The sequence below is a fragment of the Schistocerca serialis genome, chromosome 11, assembly GCF_023864345.2.
Source record: "Schistocerca serialis cubense isolate TAMUIC-IGC-003099 chromosome 11, iqSchSeri2.2, whole genome shotgun sequence".
NCBI classification, from domain to species: domain Eukaryota; kingdom Metazoa; phylum Arthropoda; class Insecta; order Orthoptera; family Acrididae; genus Schistocerca; species Schistocerca serialis.
Window position 1 is genome coordinate 53124972 of NC_064648.1, and position 24604 is coordinate 53149575.

Genomic DNA, 24604 nt, shown 5'->3' on the forward strand with positions numbered 1-24604 from the left:
CTTCAGTAAATTTTGTGTGTCACTGAATTAAAAGCAGCTCCATTGCAGCCATACGCAAGGCAAGCAGTCGAGCACAGAAAGGGTGACATGTAATTCCACAAGCGAGTCTGTCTGTACACTATGGTGAAAGGCCACACAACTACAAACCAGCCTGCAGAATATTCCCACAGCACTGAGCCACTGAGATGTTGATATGTATGTGCCTGGGAACAAGGCAACGGCACAACGAGAGTGTTATTAATCGCCATTAATACTCTCTGTTTCTAACTCAATTATGCACAGTCTGGCAGCACCTTCCACGACATCAGCTGTGTGCAATTCTCCATCATATTACAGGCCAGCCAGCAACCGATACCAATCTGGGCAGCCACCTCCACCAGACCAACTCACAGTTTTATGTCTGCACCTGTAGACTCGGAATGACACAACAGATGAGCCACCCCTAGGCTCTGAGCTCCGATGCATCACCAGACTTCTGCCTTGGAGGGCAGCAGTTTGCAACCATGGAGGTAGGCCAGCAACTATTACACACCAGAGTGAGTTTCTAAACCAGAAGCAGTGACTGCCTATGAGAATTCAGTGGTTTATGCATCACTGGCACTGCTCACTAAGGGTCACATAATGCTAACTTAGCCATGCACTGCCAAGTGAGGTAAACAGTGTCAACAACATGAGACAAGGATATCAAACAGCCATCTTGCCCCCGCAACCCTCCGACATCAATGGCAATGCCAGTAGACCACACACCTGAAGAGGGTAAATCTGGGAGCATCACAGCTCTTTGACATTGCAGCTCATGGTTAAATAAAATATGTCATATCTTGCAGCAGAGTTTTCCTAGTCGATCCTGGCCAGCACTATCATCTCCAGGTCCTATGTGCAATATGATTCAGGTGTTATCATTTACTGGACATTAGAATGTTTGTTGGGGGGGGGGGGGGGCGGGGAGGGAAGAATGATTTCATAAATGTTTGAAGGGATAATGCAATATCATTAAAAATGGAGTAGCACATCTCAGTGCACGTAACTGATCACTTGGCTTCATGAATTGTAATTTATTCTTTGTGTGTGTGTGTGTGTGTGTGTGTGTGTGTGTGTGTGTGTGTGTGTGTGTGTGTGTGTGTGTGTGTGTGTGACTGGTTAAGTAATAAGTTGAGGGCATTAAATATTTATTTTCTTTCAACAACCATTTGTTCATGTGAACAACACTACACGCTTGCATCACACGGAATATTACAGATTTATGTGGCAAACTGATCAGTTGTTTCTTTTGTATCTAACACAAAGATAATAAAACCAATTCCAGCAAAGAGGTAAAAGAAAATGTGGACCACTACGGGATTATTATCTGTGTGGTCATCATAAATAGTTCTGGAGCTAACACTTGGATAAAATTCAATAAGTTAAAATACACTCATCATCCCAGTTTCTCAAATTCCTGAACATTAACATTGACTGTGGATATTATATCACAGACACAGTCCCTTTGACTGTTCAGAGATGTCACTAAACCCACTCAAAGATGTAAACAACCATGCATGAGCAGCGCCTATTAGACGGAGGAGGCCCGGCAGCTGATCAATTCCAGACATTCCACCACGAAGGAGGTACATGGCTTGTGCTGTCTGTACTTCAACCATGTCTAGACAGTCAATACTACAGTTTGATTGTCTCTGCATTGTTACTTTGTGCCAGGAAGGGCTCTCAAAAAGGGAGTGTCCAGGGGTCTCGGAGTGAACCAAAGCGATGTTGTTCGGACATGGAGGAGATACAGAGAGACAGGAACTGTGGACGACATTCCTCGCTCAGGCTGCCCAAGGGCTACTGCTGCGGTGGATGACTGCTACCAATGCATTATGGCTCTGAGGAACCCTGACAGCAATGCCACCATGTTGAATAATGATTTTCATGCAGCCACATGACGTCATGTTACGACTCAAACTCTGTGCAATAGGCTGCGTGATGTGCAGCATTCACTCCCGACATCCATGGCAAGGTCCATCTTTGCAACCACGACACCATGCAGAACACTACAGATGGGCCCAACAACATACCGAATGGCCCGCTCAGGATTGGCATCACCTTATCTACACCAATTAGTGTTGCATATGCCTTCAACCAGTCAATCACCGGAGACTTGTTTGGAAGCAAACCAGTCAGGCAGAACACCTTAGACACACTGTCCAGCAAGTGCAGCAAGGTGGAGATTCCCTGCTGAGTTTGGGTGGCATTATGTGGGGCCGATGAATGCTGCTGGTGGTCATGGAAGGTGCTGTAATGGCTGTACGATATGTGAATGGCATCCTCCGACAGATAGTGCAAGCATATTGGTAAGGCATTCGTCTTCCTGGACGACAAATCATGCCCCCATCGTGCACATCTTGTGAATGACATCCTTCAGGATAACAACATCACTCAACTGGAGTGGCCAGCATGTTCTCCAGACATGAACTCTATCGACCATGCCTGGGATAGAATGGAAAGGGCTGTTTATGGACAACGTGAACCACCAACCACTCTGAGGGATCTGCGCTGAGTCGCTGTTGAGGAGTGGGTCAATCTGGACCAACAGTGCCTTGATGAACTTGTGCATAGTATGACACGATGAAAGCAGGCATGCACCAATGCAAGAGGATGTGCTACTGGGTCTTAGAGGTACCGGTGCGTATAGCAATCTGGACCACCACCTCTGAAGATCTCGCTGTATTGTGGTACAACATGCAATGTGCGGATTTCATAAGCTATAAAAAAGATGGAAATAATGTTTATGTTGATCTCTATTCCAATTTTCTGTACAGGTTCCAGAACTCTTGGAACCAAACTGATGCAAAACTTTTTTTAATGTGTGTAATTACTAAATTAAATTACAAAAAATAAAACTGAACTAATTCCTAAATAAATATATCCAATGTTCTTTTCTCTCTCTGTATGACATTGCATGTCATAACATCATTACATCACAAGTCAAAGCTAACACCAGATACAGTATGTTCAAGCGACCCAAAGCAACGCGTATACAAGCACAGCTACACTGTCCTAGACAGCTTCATACTCGTACCTCAGCAGCCTAGTTTCTTTACTCCTTCCATTATTCCACTATTTTCCAGTATTGGAGAGTGTTATAAATCATTTTAGTGATTTATGTGCCAAACACTGTGCCGAGAGGTGACAAAGAAGTGAGATGTGGCACAGACCCAATGTGTTTCACTATTGATGTTTGGTCAACTGTCACAAAATCACTAGATTTAAACCAAACCGAAGCCTTGATGACAATAAAACCTGAACACAACCCAAACAAGAGTCAAGAGAGAAAATGAATTCAAAAATAAAATTCTAAATATCAGTTCAATGAAAAATCCTAAGATATTTAGGACTTAACACACCACCACTTCAGTCATATGCTTCCATTGTATTGTTTCAAGTCTTTTAATGTCACCTATCCACTATCATCAAGTACAGCATCTCTGTTCTTAATCTAGTGGAGTCCGGCAAGTAGCTTGCTCGGTCCATCTGCAATCAAATTGTGTGGCTACAAGTCCTGTCCACTTTAATTTCATTTTTGTTAGCATTATCAAATTAATCTTCCACTGAAGTCTTTTCCCTGAACAACTGGTATGTTTCCTCTTATCTTCTAGTAATTCCCAATGTGCATCTCCTTATTGCTCGATGGACAACCCTTGAGTGTTTGAATGGTTTTTTAATTTAATGGCCGCATGCCACTGCTTTAGAACAAAACTGGTAAGAAACACTGATTGTAAACTTTAATTTCAAACATGTCAGAATTTTTAATGTATTTAGGAACAAAACAGGGACCATACTCAGTCCTTTATGTTTGTCTTCAGCTCTCCATCCAGCTGTAGTCAAGAAGTGATCTGAATAGGAAAACTAAACTGTTCTATGGCTCAGCTGTCAACTTGCACCATTTTCTATTACATGTTTTGTAGGCCTACTTCTAAACTTACTGTATTAATTTTCTTCATTAGTTATTGAACTCTGCATGGACTACACATTAACAGTGATTCTGTACTATCTTGTGTATATTTTTTTTAGTTATGAACAAGTCTGCAAAGTTTCAATGGATGTGGCACTACAATCCTGCAGACAAAGAGAACAAGATATTTGTGTTAACTCTGATACAGATCACTTTTAAAAGGTTTGGCCTGTATCTTTGCTAACTTACCTTAAGTGCAGCAGACCGTTCTCATACACGAAATGTGAATGTTGATTGTGGAAGAACTTCAGCAATAATATTTGGCATACAAGGCGAGGAGAAGTGACTGAACAGTTCCTGATCAACAGAGGGAATCTCGTGTCTTGTATTCAATCTTGCAAAGGAAAAGGTGCAGGATAGAGTTCACTGATTTGGTTCAAATTTTGTGAGTAGAAGCATGTGGATGTCCATTTCAGGTGCCTAAAATATCACACCTGAGTAGGCCATAAAACACTCTAGATATTTGTGAGTACAACACTCTAAATATTTGCGAGTACAACACTCTAAATATTTATGAGTACAGTCTGACATTTTTTTGAGCATTCCAAAGGATATTTCTCTCATACTGTCATGTCCTCGACTGATATGAAGAAAGTGATTGATTTTTCTGATGCTCTTCCAAAATGTAAGTTCCTGTTATTAAAAATAACATAGTTGCATTGAACAGCTTCAAAACATACAAAGGGTTTCAGGGTTCAGTGGGCTGTTATGAACAGCTGATGAAGAGAACATTACAACAATAGGCAATAGCAATGCAAGGAGAGGGAAAAAATTAACAGTGGGAATCAAATCAGAGAGAGAGAGAGAGAGAGAGAGAGAGAGAGAGAGAGAGAGAGAGAGAGACCAACCACATACCTCTTCATAAAGATCATGTTTGTTAGGTTCAGTGTATAATGTCATATCTCCATTATTTACTATGAAATTATCATTCATAATTTCAGTAACCTGGTCTGCAATTGCTTGACCCCTAGCTATTTCTACAGGAGTCACATAGGCAGGAAGATTGTTGGTGATCATGCCTTTCTCTTCATAAACTGAGAAAGTGTCATGAAAAGTTGTAGTTTTGATGTTTCCACCCATAACATCACTGGTAGAAGATTCTTGCTGGGTTTCCGTTTTCCAATAAAATAATAATTTTTTATGAAAACCACTGCAAACATGAGGCAAGACAGCATTCATAACTGTAGAGACCACTACAAAAATGTCAGGCAACAGATATAGCAACGACAAACTATACGGGATTTGAAACAGCTGCCAGAGCCATGTGCTCTGACCCATAGAAGAGAAACAAACAGGAAGAATAAAGTGAGGACATGACAACAGAATATTGTTGCGGAAGGACAGTTGAAATCACAAACCATCAGAAATGTATCATTTAAAATAATTATTCTTTAAATATATTAATTAATTAAAGTAATCATAATTAAATTTAATATATCAAACAAGGAAACTCCAGGTCAGAATATCAACAATGTAGGAAAAGACAGATTGCTACTTACTGTAAAGGTAAAACATTGTGTTGCAGACAGGTACAATTAAAAGACACTTACACATAAGTTTTTAGACGCCACCTTCATCAGAAAAAGATGAAGGGTATGGGTGAAAGTATAGTACAAGTATACTGTTACATTTAAAGCATTAATTTTAAACAGTGAAAACTCCAGGCTGGAATATCGACAATATAACGAAAAAACAGATTGCTATTGACTGTAAAGATGACACGTTAAGTTGTTCACACAAGCACACACACCTGATGCCTACATCTTGACTGCCATCTGTGGCATGCAACTGTCACATAGAAGGGAAACAGCAGCCTGGAGGGGGTGGGGAAAGGGAAGGGACAGAGATAGCAGTGTACATGTGGGAGGAGAGATAAGCCTGTCTGGCAGGCCATGCAGGGGACTAGGCTGGTAACAAGTGTTGCTTTGGGAGGCTGTGGGGAAGGGAATTTGGGGGAAACATGGTGCAAAAAGGGAGAGAAGTGGGGAATGGGAAAGATGGGTGGGTGTGTTGGCAGAGGGTGCCAAACAAAGAGGTTGGGAGACAAGAATAGGGATGAGGTAACAGAATAGTGGAGGTGAAGACTGTTAGATGGAGGGTGTGGGAAAGGTATGTTGCCACAAGGTGAGGTCGGGATAACTTCAGGTGCAAAGAATGTGTTGTAAGGATACTCCCATCTGTGCTCTTCAGAAAAGCTGGTGGTGCAGGGGAGGATCCAGATAGCTTGGGTTGTGAAGCAGCCATGAAAATTAAGCATGTTATGTTCAGCTGTGTGATGCGCCACAGGGTGCTCTACTTTGCTCTAGGCCACAGTTCGGTGATGGCTGTTCATCCTGGCAGACAGCTGGTTGGCTAATACAACAATATAAAAAGCTCTGCAACAATTGCAGCAGAGCTGGTATATGACGGTGGCTGCTGTCACAGTTAGGCAGCCTCTGAAGGTATACGATAAGCCTGTGACAAGACTGGAATAGAAAATGCTGGGTGAGGGACTGGGTGGCTCTTGCACCTGGGCCTCCCAGAGGGATGTGATTGGGATTGAGAGTGGTACAGAAATGGACTATAATGCTGAGGAGGTTGGGTGTGTGATGGAACACTACTTTCAATGAGGTTCGAAGTATCTTGGGTTGAATGTCCCTCATTAATCATTAATTTTATATATATATAAATGAACTGTTTAATCATATTTACATTTTACAATTAATAGATTAACATTGTGAGGTCCTTTGATATAGTTTATGTTGATATCCGCCTCTCCCATCTATCCACCCCCAAAGCACAAAATATAGTAGTCCCCTTACTGTTATTTGAGAGGAATAGGCAATGTGCCATTACAAGATTTCACCATCTTCCTTCATATTCAGACTCATCCATGATAATGCAAGGCATAAACACAAATGATACACCACAACAAAGAAACAAAAAGAAACACAGACTAATGCAGGATAAAATTCCAGTTCGAATAAATGATTATATTACTTACAAGATTCAACTAGTTTCCAAAGAAAAAAGAAGATAAAACAACAAAGTCTCCTCCTCCACCCCCCCAACCCCCCCCCCCCCCAATCCTCCTCTCACAGTCAGAGCCTTTTCATCACACATGGTATTTGTATAATGTGGTAAAAACAGAAGCAGCATGTTTCTTTGCTTTGGTAAGTCTGTACATGTTATCTGTCTTTATTGGAGATGGCACCTCTCTTTTCTTCATCAAATAAGTACAAAAAGAGATCATGTTTCTTTCAAGCACAGGTTAGTAGTTGCTTCACAAAGAGGCTTAACATACCTGCTTTTAAAAACATGATCCACTTTCTTCTTAATAGTTCCCAGTCTTTAGGGAATCCACAAGAAAATCTGTTTTTAATAAAGTGTGGTACATCTGGAACAGAAACCAAAATGGAAATGTCAATTAATGTTTTTCAGATTTTCTATATAAAAAACCTGATTAATGTACTAATGGCAAAAATTCTGACAATTTCTTTCACTGAAATCAAATGTATCAGATTATTACAAATTAAAAACAGTAGAAGTTGTGGGAATACAACTATTCTGCACGAAAAGCTTAAAGCAAACACAAAAAAAGGCAAATAAGAATATCACAAAAAGAGCTTACCAGTTAGACTGGTTTAGTTCAGAGGTAGGTACCATCAGTTTGATTAAAAGTTGCTAACAAAGGGCTCTTGAGGCTTGGGGCAGTCAGGGCAGGAATATTCATGTTAGTTGGTTGGTTGGATCTCATCACAATTTCAGGGGTTACATGGTACTTTTGTGCTTGGAGAATTCTCTTGTAGATTTTACAGATGAGAGGCAGCAGAGGGAGGGGGGTGTGAGGGGGGGGTCGGGAGCTTCCAGGATCATTAACTGGCTTTCCTTTTTTAAGATTGTAATTACCCTAATCTGCGTCCAGATGTTAAGGTGTTGGATGAAGATGAAGCAATTTACAATGAGTTCTAGCACTCATTGTTACATTTTAGCTCCAAAACACTTAATTTGTTCTACTAGAATATCATATAAATCTTTGAGCCTTCTTCACTTTGTTCTTGGTAAGTGCCCTGTTTGCCTCTTCTGTACTGAAGGAGTTCCTAGTACTAGTATTTCTTCTTCTTCTTCTTCTTTGTTCCTATATATTTTGAAGTATAATTTGGAGGATTTCAGCCTAGGTGTGCTGTTTTCCAGGACAGCCTGGCTATTTGGCTGGCAGTGGTAGGAACATCCTCCTGTAGAGTATGTTGTGTTGCAGTTGAGACATCTTAAAGATTCAATTGCTCTTCCCATTTACAGTTCTTCCATTGCCTTTCTAATACAATTCGCTGTTTTGGCAATCAGTACTGAGTTGATTAACAGTTGGCTAGTGCTACCTGTGTGCACAAAGGGGTTGGCTTTAAATAGTTATACATATTTTTATAGCTTGTGTTCCATTTCTCATGTTAAACCCTTGAGCTAATTTCACCTACAGCCTCTTGGAATGGACTGTCTTAGAACTTTGTTGCTGGCGTTATTTCAGTACTATATTATCTATTATGCTCTGGAGCACCTTCCGGTTTGCTTTTTAAATGCTATACCTGTGTCAAAATCTGAAATTTGCAGATGAACATGTACATTACTTGAAAAATAATTTTCCTGTTTTGGTTGTTTAATATAGATGTGCAACATCTTTTATGCTCCATGTTGTAACCTCTTCAACATCTCGGATTTTTAAAGGACACAGGGAGTTTGACATTGTCAATCAGTTGTAAGTGGTTTGTTTCAATCCACTGAATAATGGCCTCCCCATTGTTATAATCTTCGGAGTGGCCCTTTAAGTTTCCGTGACTGCTCAAGTCAGTACTAATGGCAGATAGAACTAACTGAATGTTAAGTTGTTGTTGTTGTTACCAGAGAAATACATACCTGCTTCATACATTTTGCATAATATCTTAAGTAAATCTTCCAGAGAGCTGCAAAAGGTCTGACCCTACAAGCCATCAAGTTTCTATTCTGATAGGTGCTTGAGGACAGAGCTATTTCTATACATTCCCATTTTATAAACTCCATACAATACTGTTTAATGTATATATGATTATTTCTAGCTGTTATGAAAGAAATGTTGGCTGGGGGGAGGGGGGGGTGGGGGTGGGGGCTATGCTTAGTGCCTACGTTAGAGGCTCCAGCATAAATGTTCAGCTCAAATTTTCAATGGTCATTGTATAAGAAATTTCACTTTTGGGCAGGATTGGAAAATACAGGACAAAAGTACTTTTCTGAACCTCTTCAGCTGATACTGCATTGATAGTGGTGACTTGCTACTGTATACTCTATTCTAGAAAAGTATACACAGTGGACTATTTCAATTTCTTTTCCTTTGCCAACTTCTGAAACAGGAACAATCAGATTGACAAATTCACATAAACAGATGACATATCTACAGTGTTTGCTCAGTTATCAAGATAAAACCGGAGAAGGCAAAGAAAACATGGACCACAGCGTACATATTTACTTTGTGATACACTTTGTTCATCATAACAACAAACTTGATGCAAACAAATACAAACACAATGATTAGTCTGCAGCCATAGAACATGTACACTGGTGTTCTTACCCTCTTGGAAGCAGGTCCTGCTTATGTATTAGATATCTTATTACTAGGTTACTGTAAATGAAACTTCAAGATCTTCTATTGTATTAACAGCCAAGGATGGTTTGAAAAGTTTTTGGAATGGAAAAGAAAAAAGTACTTACATCACTGAAACTTTTTTTATTTTTCAATGTAGTCTCCTTATAGATTAATGCACTTGGTCCAACAATGTTCCAGTGCCTTCATACCCTCTAGAAAATGAGTTTCCTCAGGCCTGCAAAATAGTTGTCAACTCTGGCTATCAGTTTATTTGAAGTGAAGCTTTGTGCTCCAAGAAAAATTTTCACTTTTGGGAAGAGATGGAAGTCTGATGAAGCAATATCACGTGAATAAGGCAGGTGTGGCAACAATTCATACCTTAGTTCATGTGATTTTGTCCTGGCGACGGCATGTGTGTAGGTGCACATTGTCTTGATGGAAGATGACCTCCTTCCTTGCTAAACCTAGCCTTTTTCACGTAACTTTTGTTGCAATTTGCCCAGGAGGTTAGCATAGTATTCTCCAGTAATTGTTTTCCCAGTGAGTAGATAATCTACAAACAGAATTCCCTTTCCTGCTGAAGCAATACTCTTTGCTTTCTTTGGTGGCGGAGAATCAACAAGTTTTCACTGCTTTGACTGCTGTTTTGTCTCTGGGGTACAGTAGTGCACCAGAGTTTCATCTGTGGTCACAAACTGGTGCAAGAAATCTTTTTCATTTCTGCTAAAACAGGCCAAACATTCTTCCAATATGTCCGTTCTCATGCAATTTTGATCCAGCATCAAGAGTCGGGGCACCCACCTTGCAGATAATTTTTTCATTTCTAATTATTCAATTAAAATGTGATACACCCTTTCAGATGACATCTGACTAGCGTCAGCAATTTCACACACTTTTGATCGGCGATCCTCAATGACCATTTTGTGCACTTTTATAATGATTTCTGGAGTAGTGACACACCTTGGATGACCACTGCGCAGATCATCATCTAAGCTCTCCCGACCGAAGTTAAATTCATTTGTCCACTTCGCAAAAGTTGAATATGAAGGAGCAGAGGCTCCCCCCCCCCCCCCCCTCCTGCTCCCCACCATGTATTCTGGCAAACAGCATGAATGTTGTTTCCTTTCATACCTTTCTTTACGAAGTACTTAGACACTACTCGAATCTTGATTTTTTTTTCTATCTTCGCAAATCACTACATGGGAGCAAAAACAAAGCCACATCACCACCACAGCTCTCTTCCAACAGCACTGATGTGGCATGTGTTCACATGCAACAGTACAATGAATATCATGTGAACAACTCGTTTGGCTAGTGCTAACCTCTCGTGGTGATTCCGAGAACTTTTCAAACCACCCTCATATTTCTTAAATACAACTCAGCTATGTAGTTTTTATTGCAAAAATTGTGTACTGCCACAGTCTCTGTACACACCAGATGTACTCTGATTGTCATGCTGTTAATACACACATCAAAAAAAAGTTTAGCATCACCTTGTTTCTGAGAGTTCTGGAACCAGCACAGAAAATTGGAATAGAGATCAACATAAACATCATTACCACCCTTTTTATTGCCCCAAAACTTCAGGAAACCTCCACCTTGCTGCACTTGCTGGACAGTGTGTCTAAGGCATTCATCCTGACCGGGTTGCCTCAAAACACATCTCCGACATTTGTCTCGTTGAAAGCATATGCAACACTTAGTGGTGGAAAGAATGTGATGCCAATCCTGAGCGGTCCATTCAGCTTAATGTTGGACCCATCTGTTCCGTGCTGCATGGTGTCATGGTTGTGAAGATGGACCTCGCCATGGACATTGAGACCGAAGTTGCGCATCATGCAGCCTATTGCGCATAGTTTGAATCGTAACATGACATCCTGTGGCTACAAGTAAGGCATTAATCGACATCGTGGCGTTGTTGTCAGGGTTCCTCCGAGCCATAATCCATAGGTAGCTGTCATCCACTGCAGTAGTAGCCCTTGGGTGGCCTGAGCGAGGCATGTCATTGACAGTTCTCTCTGTATCTTCTCCAGGTTTGGTCAACATCGCTGTGGTTCATTCCAAGACGGCTGGACACTTCCCTTGTTGAGAGCCCTTCTGGCACACAGTAACAATGTGGATGTGATCAAACTGTGTTATTGACTGTCTAGGCATGGCTGAACTACAAACAAGACGAGTGGTGTACCTCATTCCTGGTGGAATGATTGGAACTGATCGGCTGTCGGACCCCCTCCATCTAATAGGCGCTGCTCATGCATGGTTGTTTACATCTTTGAGTGGCTTTAGTGACATCTCTGAATAGTGAAAGGGACTGTGTCTGTGATACAATATCCACAGTCAACATCTATCTTCAAGAGTTCTGGCAACTGGGGTGATGCAAAAGTTTTTTTGATGTTTGTATATACGGTGAAAATTGCTGATGCAATTTCCTGCTCCATACTAAAATAGACAAACAGAACACCTTTAAAAAGTGGCCAAAAACTGGTTGTTCTTAACACTTTTCACAAGTTCAGAGAGGAAATTGGCTTTGAAGTTTTCTGAGGAATTTTATTTACAGAAGTTAAGGCATATTTGTGAATGAACTGTATGGCTGAATCGCTAGCATTAAAGAATTGTGGCTGGATGTTGTACTGATCACTGGTTTGAAGCTTGTTCTAGTCTTTCTCTTTTCATTGCCCCCCCCCCCCCCCCCCCAATTCAATTTGATTACATAGATTATTTAAATATAAAATTCTCCTAGATCATTGAAACATAAAATTCATCAAATATATGCTATTTAACATTCATCTAATCATCATTTCCCTTCCTTTCTTCTTGTTTCTAACTACACATATTCTAGCTTTCATTGCAAATATAAAACTGTAATTATCGATATTTTGCATAAAGTTTGCTATTAAAGAGTGTTTAAATTAAGAAAACACTAAAAATAAATTTGTGGGACAAATGAAAAATCAAATTCTCTTTATTGGGACTAAATCCACCGTTTTACATCACACATGTGATCAAGAAGCCAGAGTGATAAGCCTTGTTAGAAAAATGGAAAACAATAGTTTTCATGACACTGTGCATACCATACAACTGCTGCATCTTTATAGCTGCCACCGTACCACTGCAGTCTGCACAGAACTGAGTTAAAGGTTTTTTTTGTGAGAAATAACATGAAATTTAAGCTCCCAGATGAACTGGAGTAAATGTACGAAACTTTGTCGTATGTCAATGCTGAATGCTAGCAGGATGCAGAAAAGCATGCACAAAAAATGGAGGAAAAAAGTGATGCTTGAATGGCTTCATGGATTCTCTTGTTGAATGCCTTGTTATCAACATAGCTAATAACAGTTCTTAAACTGTATACTATTTTAACTATACAGTGAAATCCCTGCAATACACTTTTATGTTATACATATCTGGTGCAGAAAAATTACCCTGTGTTTAAGTTGTACATCACTATGTTAGCTACTGTCAACATTATGTTATGTTTTCTGTATTGTCTTGTAAGAAGCATACTGCCAGAGTTTTGCTGTATATTATTTCATTCTATTTAAAAATTAAATGACATTCAAAGCGGTATTGTTTGTCTGCTCATCTGTTTTTACGTCAGAACTGCCAATGTTCACATCACTACTGGTTAGTTGGGCCAGCTAATTGGCCAGTGCGGTCCAAGTTTAATGTGCTGGTAAAACTGTTGTCCTGTATTATCGTTGAGTCAGTGTGTGAGTAACACAGCATAAAACAAACCTTCAAGATATTAGAATGGCTGGTACTTAACCAAATCAGTGCCACCCTTGAAGTGAAGTTCATCTCACAACAAGCAGGCTTTCATGCTGGCAAGTCATGCAGTAGTCAAATCTCGAATCTAATCCAGCACATCGAGGACGGTTTTGAGAGTTGTGAGATTACCAGAGTCGCTTTTGTTGATCTAACAGCTGCATATTGCACTGTGAGTCATGGGAAACTGTTAAAGAAAGAGTATGACCCTACTAAGGACTACCAACTAATATCCCTTATTAGCATCTTCCTTCAGAACAGAAGATTCTAAGTTTCATTACAGGGTAAGCGGAGTAGATGTTGAACACAGAACAATGGTCTCTCCTAAGGCAGTGTGCATGCTCCAGCATTGTACAATATCTACACAAATGCTCAGCCAATACCAGCAAGTACTAGGCTCTTCATCTATACCTATGACACAGCAGTAGCTATTCAGTGGACAGACTTTAAATAAGTAGAAGGAAAACTGTCTCTACCAGTGGATGAACTCTCCAAGTACTATGATGACAACCACCGGAAGCCCAATCCCAGTAAAACTCAAGTGAGCGTCTTCCACTTATGAAACAGCAAAGTGAAGCAAAAGGTGGACATCACATGGTGAGGAGAGCAACTGAAACATTGCCCAACACGTCAATCTAGCTGTCACGCTGAAAAGGGCTCTAACGTACAGGCAGCAGTGTCTAAATGTGGAACAAAAAGTCATTGCTTGCAATGGGATACTTAAGAAGCTGATTGGCAGCAGCTGGGGAGCCAACCTGCACCTCCTAAGGGCTTCTGCACTTGTGCTCTGTGTATCAGCTGTCGAGTATGCTGCTCCTGTGTGGAAGGCTTCAGCTCATGCTAAGCAAGCCAATATTGTGATCAATGATACTGCAAGGATCATCTCAGGATGCTTGAAGCCAACAACAGTGCATAAATTGTATCCGATTGTCGGAATAGCCCCACCCAACATCTGGAGGGCCGCTGTTGCAGACAGTGAGAGAACACAGCAGGAGAATGACCGCCGACATCCTATGTACGATCATCAGGCAGCAAGATCATGCTTTAAAGAGTGCAAGAGTTTCCTTCCTAGGACTGTGCCACTGGAGGGAGCACCAGAGGCAATTCATCTTGCAACATGGAAGACCTCGCTTCCTGTAGAGGTATCACCAAACTAAGAACTAGCTCTTGGCGCAAACCTACAATATCCTGTATGGAGGTCCCTCAATCACCTAAGTGTGGGCATCCCCTGATGCAAGACCAACCTGAAGAAATGGGGAACCCTTCCAGTGAGCGCAGACACCTCTTGCAACTGTGGTTCTGAAGAAGATCCAAGCCTCCTCCTGGGCAACCCGTGCACAATACAAGATATTTACAAAGAAAATGACAAAGCTATCACAACTGAGGTTTTTTGGAAATGCTGACCAGACACGGAAATGAATGAATGAGCATAAAACATATACTTCTTATTGTACTTCACTGTTCTCCAGACAGCTTGGCTTCCACTGCATGTGAAATGCAATCCCACGAGATTCTAGCACATATGCAAGTATATATAATGTAATGTTTACATCAGGTTTATTCTTATGAGTCCTATCATGAAGTACCGGTTCCCGCCATCAACAGAGCTATTAATTCAAAAGTTTCTGTTGAGTCCCAGTTTACATCTTTTGTGAGTCAGAAGGATAGAAAGGGTGGGGGGTAAATGAAACAACAGACACACAGAGAATCCTCACATTTGTCAAGTGGAATCTGTGATCTGATTTCATTAAGAGAGTTTTGTGTTGCAGCTTTATCCATAAACATAAGAATGTGTTGCATAGGTTGGAGTAACCACAGACAGTCAATCTCCATCAGAATTACGCAAACAATTTGTGTTTGACACATAACCATATGCTAAAGTCATGTGTGCATAAATTGGTGTGAAGACTGGTTATTTTCAGGTGTCACATACATGTTTGTCATTGGTAAATCCCACCCAATATCTAGTAGAGAGGGGCCTGACGATCGTGTCATATCGCTAAACCAGTAGCCTATAAAATAAATTGGAGATAAAATTTCAGCTGACTGCGTTTTTTTAAATACAAATTGGCTGTTGTCCTCAACTTCAGCAAAGCAGGAATGAAGGCACACAAACTGCTCAAATCACGTCCAGCTGTCACCCAGAAAGTGTTAAGCAATATAATGCTAAATTTTTATCAACATTCCACATCTGAAGTTGATTAAATCTGATGACAGTTATTAATTATAAAATGATGATACTTTGTCAAAGCATTTGTACCTAACAATAAATTAAAAGATTTGCTGCATCAGCTGTGGGAATGTAAACAGAGTACACTACACTCTTTCGTTTTTGTAAAATGTGTCATTATGGCCCACAGTTTACTAACTGAACTAGTCATTTACAAAACGCTATTACAAAACAACATATTTCCATCACTACAATTCAAATAAGGAAACAATAATGTGCCCATTACAGTAATGAAAATCTCAGGGTCATTTTCCCTAGATTTTAGTTAATGCTCTTACAAGGTGTAATGTGATGATATTGCTTAAGAGCATACTATTACAAAGTGATGACCAGTCCATCATCAGCGCAGGTATTGCACAGTGCCCATGCATGTGCCCTGCAAACAGAGTAGTCTCTACAAACAGTGGTAGCCAAGTTTCGCAGTGGCAGTCAGTTTGGGCGGGACAGGTGGCTACTGTCTATGGCACTTGCTTGCAATGATCACTTCACACACACACACAAAAAGTACACGAGTGATCTCCCAGTAAATACTTAAGTGCCTTACATCATGTTTAGCTCATCGAGGGCTCACAAGTTAAATCTTTCCCCAAACAACCACAAAATTTGCATCGGTTGTGTCCGTCTGATTGGCAATCTCTGATTCACTGTTTCATCAACTGAGTTACTTAACCACAACTTACGACGTTCATGTTCATTACATAATGCCATGACAGACACTAATTTTAGACCAGTCTTTGCAGGTGTAAGAACAGGTGTACATTTAAACTGGTGATATAGTAACACAGATCTGCTTATCAGTATTATGACTTGCATCCAAATATCCAATATAAGTAACACCATGCAACAGTCTTCCTCAAAGTGTAACAGACATTTCATATCCCGTTGCTGCTGCTACTACTACTACTACTACTACTACTACTACTATTATTCTTGAATCATACTGTAAGAGACAAACAACATCATTGAACCAAAGTTCATTATCCTTCTGCCTAGAAGCGAATAACAGATAATAACATAGACACAAACATAGAAACAAGCAACATACTGATATAAGCAGCTGCTGAACACAATATGAAGACGAATGCCTGCTGCAATGTGCTTATAAAGACTAGTGCTCCAGTATATGATGTGGCAGATGCCATGGCATGTGCACAAGTCACACGGCCCACTGCAGACGGCCTCCGGTGGCCAATCCATGCAGATGCACTGACGAAAAATTCGAAGTATAGTGTGCCAGGGTCCTGGTGCCACAGCATGTACCCAAGTACTATATCCAGAGTTCTACCAGGCTTCCTCCATAGGGAGAGAGCATTCAAATGATGTGGGCAACTCCTGAAATATCCACGGCCTCCGTGACAGACACCACAAATGATGAATGTGACATGGAAGGAGATTCAGGGCTGGAATCAGTGAGTACAGGTGCCGAAATGGTATGGCTGCAGACACATGTGGCGTCTGCTCCCCTGTGAAGTCCCATAAGAGAGAAACGATAACACAAGTATTGGTAGCATCTTGATGTCCAGTTCTCGACATGCTGGAACTGTGCCTACGGTGCAGGTGCTGGCATCTCATTTGGGGGCACCAGTGTTGAAGGGCCTGAAGGCACTGGCTCAGTTGGTACCAATGGCAGTAAAGCACTGCGGGAAGGCGTGGCAGCAGGCATCAGGGCAGCTGGATTCTGGAGGAAAATCAGGAGGTGGCAACATCCACACGGAGGGTGGGTTCGCCCCTGCAGCAGGAATGCTCTATGAGGCTAGGACAGGTGCTGATGGCAGAGGCAGCAGGTACTGTTAAGCAGTACTGGTATTGATGCCACACTGTCAGCCTGCCACTGGTGTGCACAATATAGTGGCAGTGGCCTCGGCAGCTGTGGACCGTGGCCAGAATCCACTTCGGTCTGCAGCCAAACACCAAAGCCCAGTCCGTGGAGCCAGTAGCATAGCACAGAGAGAGCTGTGCCTTCGGGTTATGGCTGAGTGGCATGAGCAGATGCAATAGGGTGCATTCCTGGCAACTACAGACCATCTTGGTTGGAATCCAATCCCTGTAGGAACTTGAGAAGCATATCAAGGTCTTGTCTATGTAGGAAGCCACCACAAGGTACTTTTTCATTTGTATGTTGAAATGTGTGGACAAGACATCCCATCTCACCATTACACCACACTGTGGACCATCATCTGTCATGCATTTTCGTGACAGCCTGTATCATAGCTGCGGCTGATGTCTGAGGGCAGTGAATAACATATGGAAATTTATAAAAAGCATGGACAGCCAAAAACCTGGAAAAATTTAGGATGGGTCTCATGAAATCAATATGGACACAATCTCACATACTCTGCAGCACAGACAACAAAGAGTGTGTCACTCACAGCGCTGTCTATTGTGTAGCAACAAGATGTACAATGTCAGCATCGATTCCCCATCAAAAAACACAATAACCTGGTACCCAAGAACCCTCAATGTCCCCGATACTGAAGCACATTCTGCTGTAAGGCAGCCACAATCACAACCGTAGACAACAACTCATTTGTAACTAAGAAGACACAATCGTCAAACACTGAAAGGTTGTGACATAAGGCAAAAGAGTTACGTAAAGAATCAGAAGTCGTACCCAGAGGCCTGTCCGGCCAGCTGTGCTGAATGAGGTGAACAACTTGATGCAAGACCGTATCAGCAGTGCCAACAGCTGCAATCCAGGAGCCTGTAATAGGGAACCCTTCCACTGTACATTGCACCTCAACATCAAAGTGAAAACAAAGGAGTTCACCCTAATAAAAAATAAGATCTGGACACAGTGGAAGGCAAAACAGTGCATCGGTGTCGGTTTGTTGCACAGTAGGCCGAAAATGAATTTCATGCTTGTAGCGAGTCAGAAACGAGACCCACCAATGAAGGCAATGTGCTGCTTTGTCAGGCAACAATGCAGAAGGGTTAAACAATGAAACTGAGGGCTTGTTGTCACTGAAGAGGAAGAACTTACCAGGAAAGTACTTGGGCTCGAACAAACAGATCTGTATGAACGTTTGGTTACAGGACCATTACGTACCTCTGAATGTGCTGGTGGGTGTCGGTTTTCTGCAAAACTCTGCAGTCATGCTCTAGATATCACTGTAGATGTAATTGTAGACGCCATACACCATCTTTTCAGAAGCTTTTCGTATGTGTCGAAACCTCTTACATAATAATCATCGTACATGTTCTCCAGTGTGTTGTCATCAAATGCCGTGATGATACTTGCAACTTTAACCTTCTTCTTGGGAGACGGTTGGTATTCACTGTCACAGCTTCCATTGCTTCTTCCTGCACTTGCAGTAGCACTACTGTTTGCAATGAGTTGTTCGTCATTATCGTCCCTATCATCATCATTATGTGTTAGTGTTACAACAGTATCTATTTCTAACTTATGCTCATATTTCTGCACTATAATAGATACGAGAAAACATGCGAATGATTCATCTTCTACACCAATACCATCTTCACGAAGGAGGGTTCTTCGTAACTTCATCTCAACGAATCACAATACATTAGCAGGATCGATTACCAATCGCTGAGCCATCTGACACGTCAATACACAAAAAATGTCACAAAACGCAACTTCAGAGGCACACTGCACTGTCCCTACTGGTCCTGACTGGCGTACCAGCAGGTCAGTGTGCAATGCGGCATGGCATACGCAGAGGCCTCTAACAAATGGCTGCAGAGTTTTGCAGATGCGGGAGTATCACTAGTGCAATAAGAGACCTTCATATTATTTCTCACATGAGTTTGGTATATTTGTGTTTGTTCGAGCCCAAGTACTTTCCTGGTTAGACCCATACAACACAACATGAAATTTTTTGAGTGCATAGAGTACAAGTGCTTCTTCCTCAACTCAGGAGTTGCACTGCTGAGCGAAGTTGAATATTTATGGCAAATTAGCTATTGGACGTTCAGAACCATTCTCACCTTGAAGTGTAAGAAGTCCATAATGGAGGTCTCCATAGCCAAAATGTCATCATAGTGTATGTAGAATTCTGTCACTGCACCTCTACTCCATGCCACAGTCTAAGTCACAAATGTCAGTTTGTTACTAATTCTCATCACAATTCCTATGCCAATTGTACAGTCCTTGGCACCATCATTAAGTTGGCTCCCGAAACAGAGATTCCAAATGTAATGTAGATTTCTAAAGTGTGAACACATGCTCCCAGGTCGGTGTCCACTGATAACAAAGGTTCTTGTGAAGAGAGACAAGAACTCGGAAAACAGAGAGTCTAACTGCAAGAAAGGAACGTGTTCGGGAACAAGGTACACCATATGTGAAATGGAAAAATCAAAGGTACTGAAAGCTTCTAGACCAAACAAATGTGCAGTACAATCATAGTGTCTTCCAAAAATCAAGGAACAAGTCACAGACAATACATAGTGGGAGGCATAAATAGCTCAAAAAGTGGAATGTACTGCTCTTTTTAGGTTGCCAAATGTCAAGTAACTGGAAACAACAATGGAGACACAATTAACATCAACAGGAGGGGGCTAGGAATGATAAACAGACACTAGATGCCCTTTTTTCTTTCACTTGTTGCCAAGTCACCAAGTGCTTAAGGAACATGGCCTTACCATGTTGCACAAAAGAAAATGTGCAAGATAGGAGCACGAGGTGCTGCTGTTGCTGTGGTGGTTGTTTGGCATGTCACTGTCCAGTGTGGCATGGAGGCTGCATTTGTACAGCTGTCACATCACCCTCCCCGAGAACTGACCAGCACCCAACAACCAGGAACAGGAGCCACCACAGCGATGTCACACCGAGTCTCAATCTGATAACTAGCAGCACAAGATACATATGTTGGAACTTAAACAGTGGCAACACTGCTGTGGAGACACTATGCAATGGAATCTACTATTGTTGCTGACAGCACACGTTGTTGACATACCTACCTTACCTCCAACCAAATGGACTCGCCCATCCCATGTCACCGGCATGCGCACAGCCAAGAGAAACACAGTCACTTCTTGAGTGAGCGGTCTAATGTAACGGTGCCATTATGTTTTCGAAACAGGAACAACGGAGTTGGATCAAGATTGAATGTGGCAGAGGTTGTACAGTACGACAGTGTCATCAAGGTCTTCAAGTGGCATGTGGGGAATCGGTATCGCTGTGCAGAACAGTGGCACATTGGGTAAAAGCCTTCAACGAAGGTCGGCAAACTGTGGCAGACATGCATCAGGTAGGCCGTCCTAACATCTCTGAAGAAGAAGTGCATGCTGTTGCCGTGTTAGTGGGCAGTAATTGGTGCCATACGATTCATGAGCTCACCCGTGAAACCGGATTAGTGCATACGACTGTGCTTTGCATCCTGAAGGAACGCCTTTGCATGTGAAAAATTGCATTACGATGGGTTACACATGACTTGACAGGCATACAGAAATGGATGCATTACGACACAGTTCAGACATGCTTGGACTGCTATGAGTGCAAAGGAGAGCTTTCTTACGCCATATCGTAACACTGGATGAGACATGGGCCACATCATATGAGCCAAAACAGAAAGTCCAATCCAGTGAATGGTATCATTATAGGTCACCACAAAAGTCGAAAGTGCATCAGAGCCCCAGTATGGTGAAAATTATGGTGATTCTTGTGTATGACTGTGATGGCATTATCCTAACGCATTACATTATTCCATGGCAGACAGTCAATGCACAGTATTACTGTTCATTTTTGGAGCATCTCCTGTGACTAGCTTTGTGAAAGAAGTGACAACACTTTTTGGGCAACCCACCCATCATTTTGCAAGACAATGCGTGGGCACATACGGCGCAAGCTGTGTCTGCTCTGTTCGGTCGATGGGACTGGGAAGTACTGTACCATCCACCATACTCCCCAGACTTCAGTCCTTGTGACTTTAATTTGATTCCGAAGATCAAGGAACCACTTCATGGCATTCGCTTCAGAACTGTTCCAGAGTATGACAGGCAGTAGACCACTCCATTCACATCATCAACAGAACACGCTCTGCTAACGGTATACTATGCCTTCCACATCACTGGCAACGGGTTCTACACAATGCTGGTGACTGTTTGAAGGGTAGTAACAGGAGCTAACATGTAACTCTTTTGTACCAGTTGTGAGTAAATAGTTGCCACTATTTAAGTTCCAACCCTTGTATCTCAAAAGATTGAACAATATTTAACACTTTGCTCAAAGTTGTGTTTTCAAATTGTAGTGCGCACTGACTTTTCATGAGTCAACCAAATGATTGTGCCACGATCTATGGAACCGGCATAGGAATCATGATGAGAATTGTGACAGACCGTGTTGTGGAGTTCTGCCACATCGGCCCTGTAGGATTGGGGAACAATGACAGAACTCTACATGCAATGAAACATGTACATTTAATGATGATAATTTGACAACAACTTAAACACTTCGTCAAATGAAAGTGACGCAAGTTCCTGGTGTGTGGCTAACTGTTAGGTGCATCCATTTTCATTTTGAGAAATACGGGTGGTGCTCTTCCTTTGTCACACATTAAAAATTCCAATTCATCCAGAATTTTTTGTATTTTAAATCTTTCAGGACTGCTTAGTAGAATAAATTCACATTCTCACTGAAAAGAACACTGGGGGGGGGGGGGGGGGGGGGTGATTTTCATTAAATTGAAGAATGGCAAGTCAAGGTGAGAATACCAATAACTATGAAAAGGATACATTGCTGCTCAATGTGTCATCTTTATGGTGAGTAGCACTCTTACCCATTTCATTAAATTGAGTGTTTAATTTATAAAAGTGAATTACCATTTACTGTGGACGCGGTGTGAGAGTGATGACCTTGCTTTGTTGGGATACTATTATACACTGAGTCCAGCATGTTTTGTATAATGCAGTGTTCTATAATTTATATGACAGCTGGCAAGTTTTGTGTTGCAATCATTCTCTTAGAAAACTTTTGTCGTGGATGAAATAATCTTCCTGCAGATGTTTCCTGACTCATTACATAGCCAATATGTTTCTATTGTTGGCAATGTATAATACTGCTTGTAATCCTGTTAAGTCATAGTACAAGTTGATAGCGTGGCATCAGAGTCCAGATGGTTGGGGGGGATTAACAAACAGTTGTAATGTTTGCATTTACAATGTTAAGAATTGGCCTTCACATGAAAAAAGAAATGAGATGTAATAACAAACCCAAGCCGTGTTTCTGTAAACATTCTATTAACTTTTGACAGCCACTGTAATGTGAATTTTTAGTTCAGTGACTATAGTAAGAAATTTCTAATAATGGTCATCAATATGTATTTGTTTATCAGATTAATAGAGAGTGTTTTAAATCTTGAAATAGTCACAAACATAGTGCAAACAAATTGCTAGTAGGTGGAAAAGATGCAGAAAGAAAAATGAAATATTGCTGTCACTGTTGCAATAGCAGCCATTAATATTCTTGTTATTATTATTCATTAAATGCTACTTAGCATGCACAAAAAAGGAAAGGACAAATGGCTTCCACTGCAATGATAAAGCAAAATTTTCTCTCCACATCTTTCCCACATTCTAGTAAATTACTTGCACTCTGGTGGTGCCTATTTCAAGATTTAAAACACTCTCCATTGATCTTGTAAGCAAATACCCATTTATCACCATTACAAGAAATTCCTTGTTGTTGTCACTGAACTTAAAATTCACATTACACTGGCTGCCAAAAGTTAAGAGAGCGACTGCAGAAATACTGCTCAGATTTATTAAAGTATCTCATTAACACTGTAAATGCAAACATTACAACTATTTGTTTAAACCCCATGCCCCCTGGACTGTGATTCTACACAATCAACTTGTCGTATGACTAAACAGGATTACATGCAGTATCACACATCACTGACAACAGAAATATACTGGTTATTTAGTTGGTCAGGGAACATCTACAGAAAGATTGTTCATTCATGACAAATGAAAATAAATGCAACACAAAACTTGCCATCTGTAATATCCTTTATAGAATACTGCATTACACAATACATGTTGGACTCAGTATATAGTTGCATGCCAAGAAAGCAAGATCATCACGCTCACATCCATAGTAAATGGTAATTCAGTTTTACAAATGAAACACTCAATTTAATGAAAAGGATAAGAGTGCTACTCATCGTAAAGATAACACATTGAGTAGCAATCTGTCCTCATAACTGCTGATATCGCAACTTGGACTTTCCTTTGCTCAGTTTAATGAAATGTACATCCTCCAGTGGTTGTTGCATTGAAAAATGTGAAACTCTGTATTAACTCCTGCATCTATACATCATTCCTTTCCTGTTCCTTTACCCAGTCCCAGCCTGCCTTCTCCTCCTGGTGTAGAAACAACTAAAAACATCAAAACCTAAATTTTCAACATTTCCTTTTCCATTAATGTGTGTCAGATATACACCACTCATTCTGGATTCCAAATCTGTTGAACCCTTATTCTCCCTGAAATGGTGTTAATATTAAATTTTGACAATATTTTGAATTAAATTATAGACTATATAACAAAATGGGTATAATAAAAACCAATTTGCGAAAAAAATGATTGCTTCTATGTCAAATGATTTGGTGTAAGCTCATAATGACTCCACATTTCCAATTTTTCAATGGACACAAAGGGTGCCCAAATGCAAGATAAAATGCTGTATATGTCGAGCTATCAGAAATCCCATGAAATCACCAAATTCAGAAAAGAATAAATCCTCAGTATAAATATGTTACAACACCTCTACCACACTCCTTTCGTTTTGTCAGTGCACAATAATGCTGTGCTATATTATATTAACCAGCTTAGTGCCCACTGCTTCACTCGTGTAGACTGTATGGCCTGCAGAGATCAAGTTTTTATGCTGTTCACAAATTGCAACACCTTCAACACTTTTCACACTAATTAAGGCCACATAAGTGTGGCCTTTTCTGAATGTACTTCTGACCAAAAAAAGCACTTCTGGAAGCTAGAGTCCAAAGTATTAATTAATCATGGCTTTGGCATTTCTTAAGGAGATATTTCTACAGCAACTTTCATTCCCTAATA

The 24604-nt window shown here is 40.9% G+C and overlaps 1 protein-coding gene across 1 annotated transcript in view; it reads right to left on the reverse strand.

Annotated features, from left to right (window-relative positions):
- LOC126427301 (uncharacterized) overlaps nucleotides 1-24604 on the reverse strand; it is a 235530-nt gene that overhangs the window by 72423 nt on the left and 138503 nt on the right. The window contains exon 7 of the mRNA XM_050089606.1: nucleotides 7275-7367. Coding sequence (XP_049945563.1) covers nucleotides 7275-7367 — 93 coding nt within the window. The remainder of the gene's footprint in view (nucleotides 1-7274; nucleotides 7368-24604) is intronic.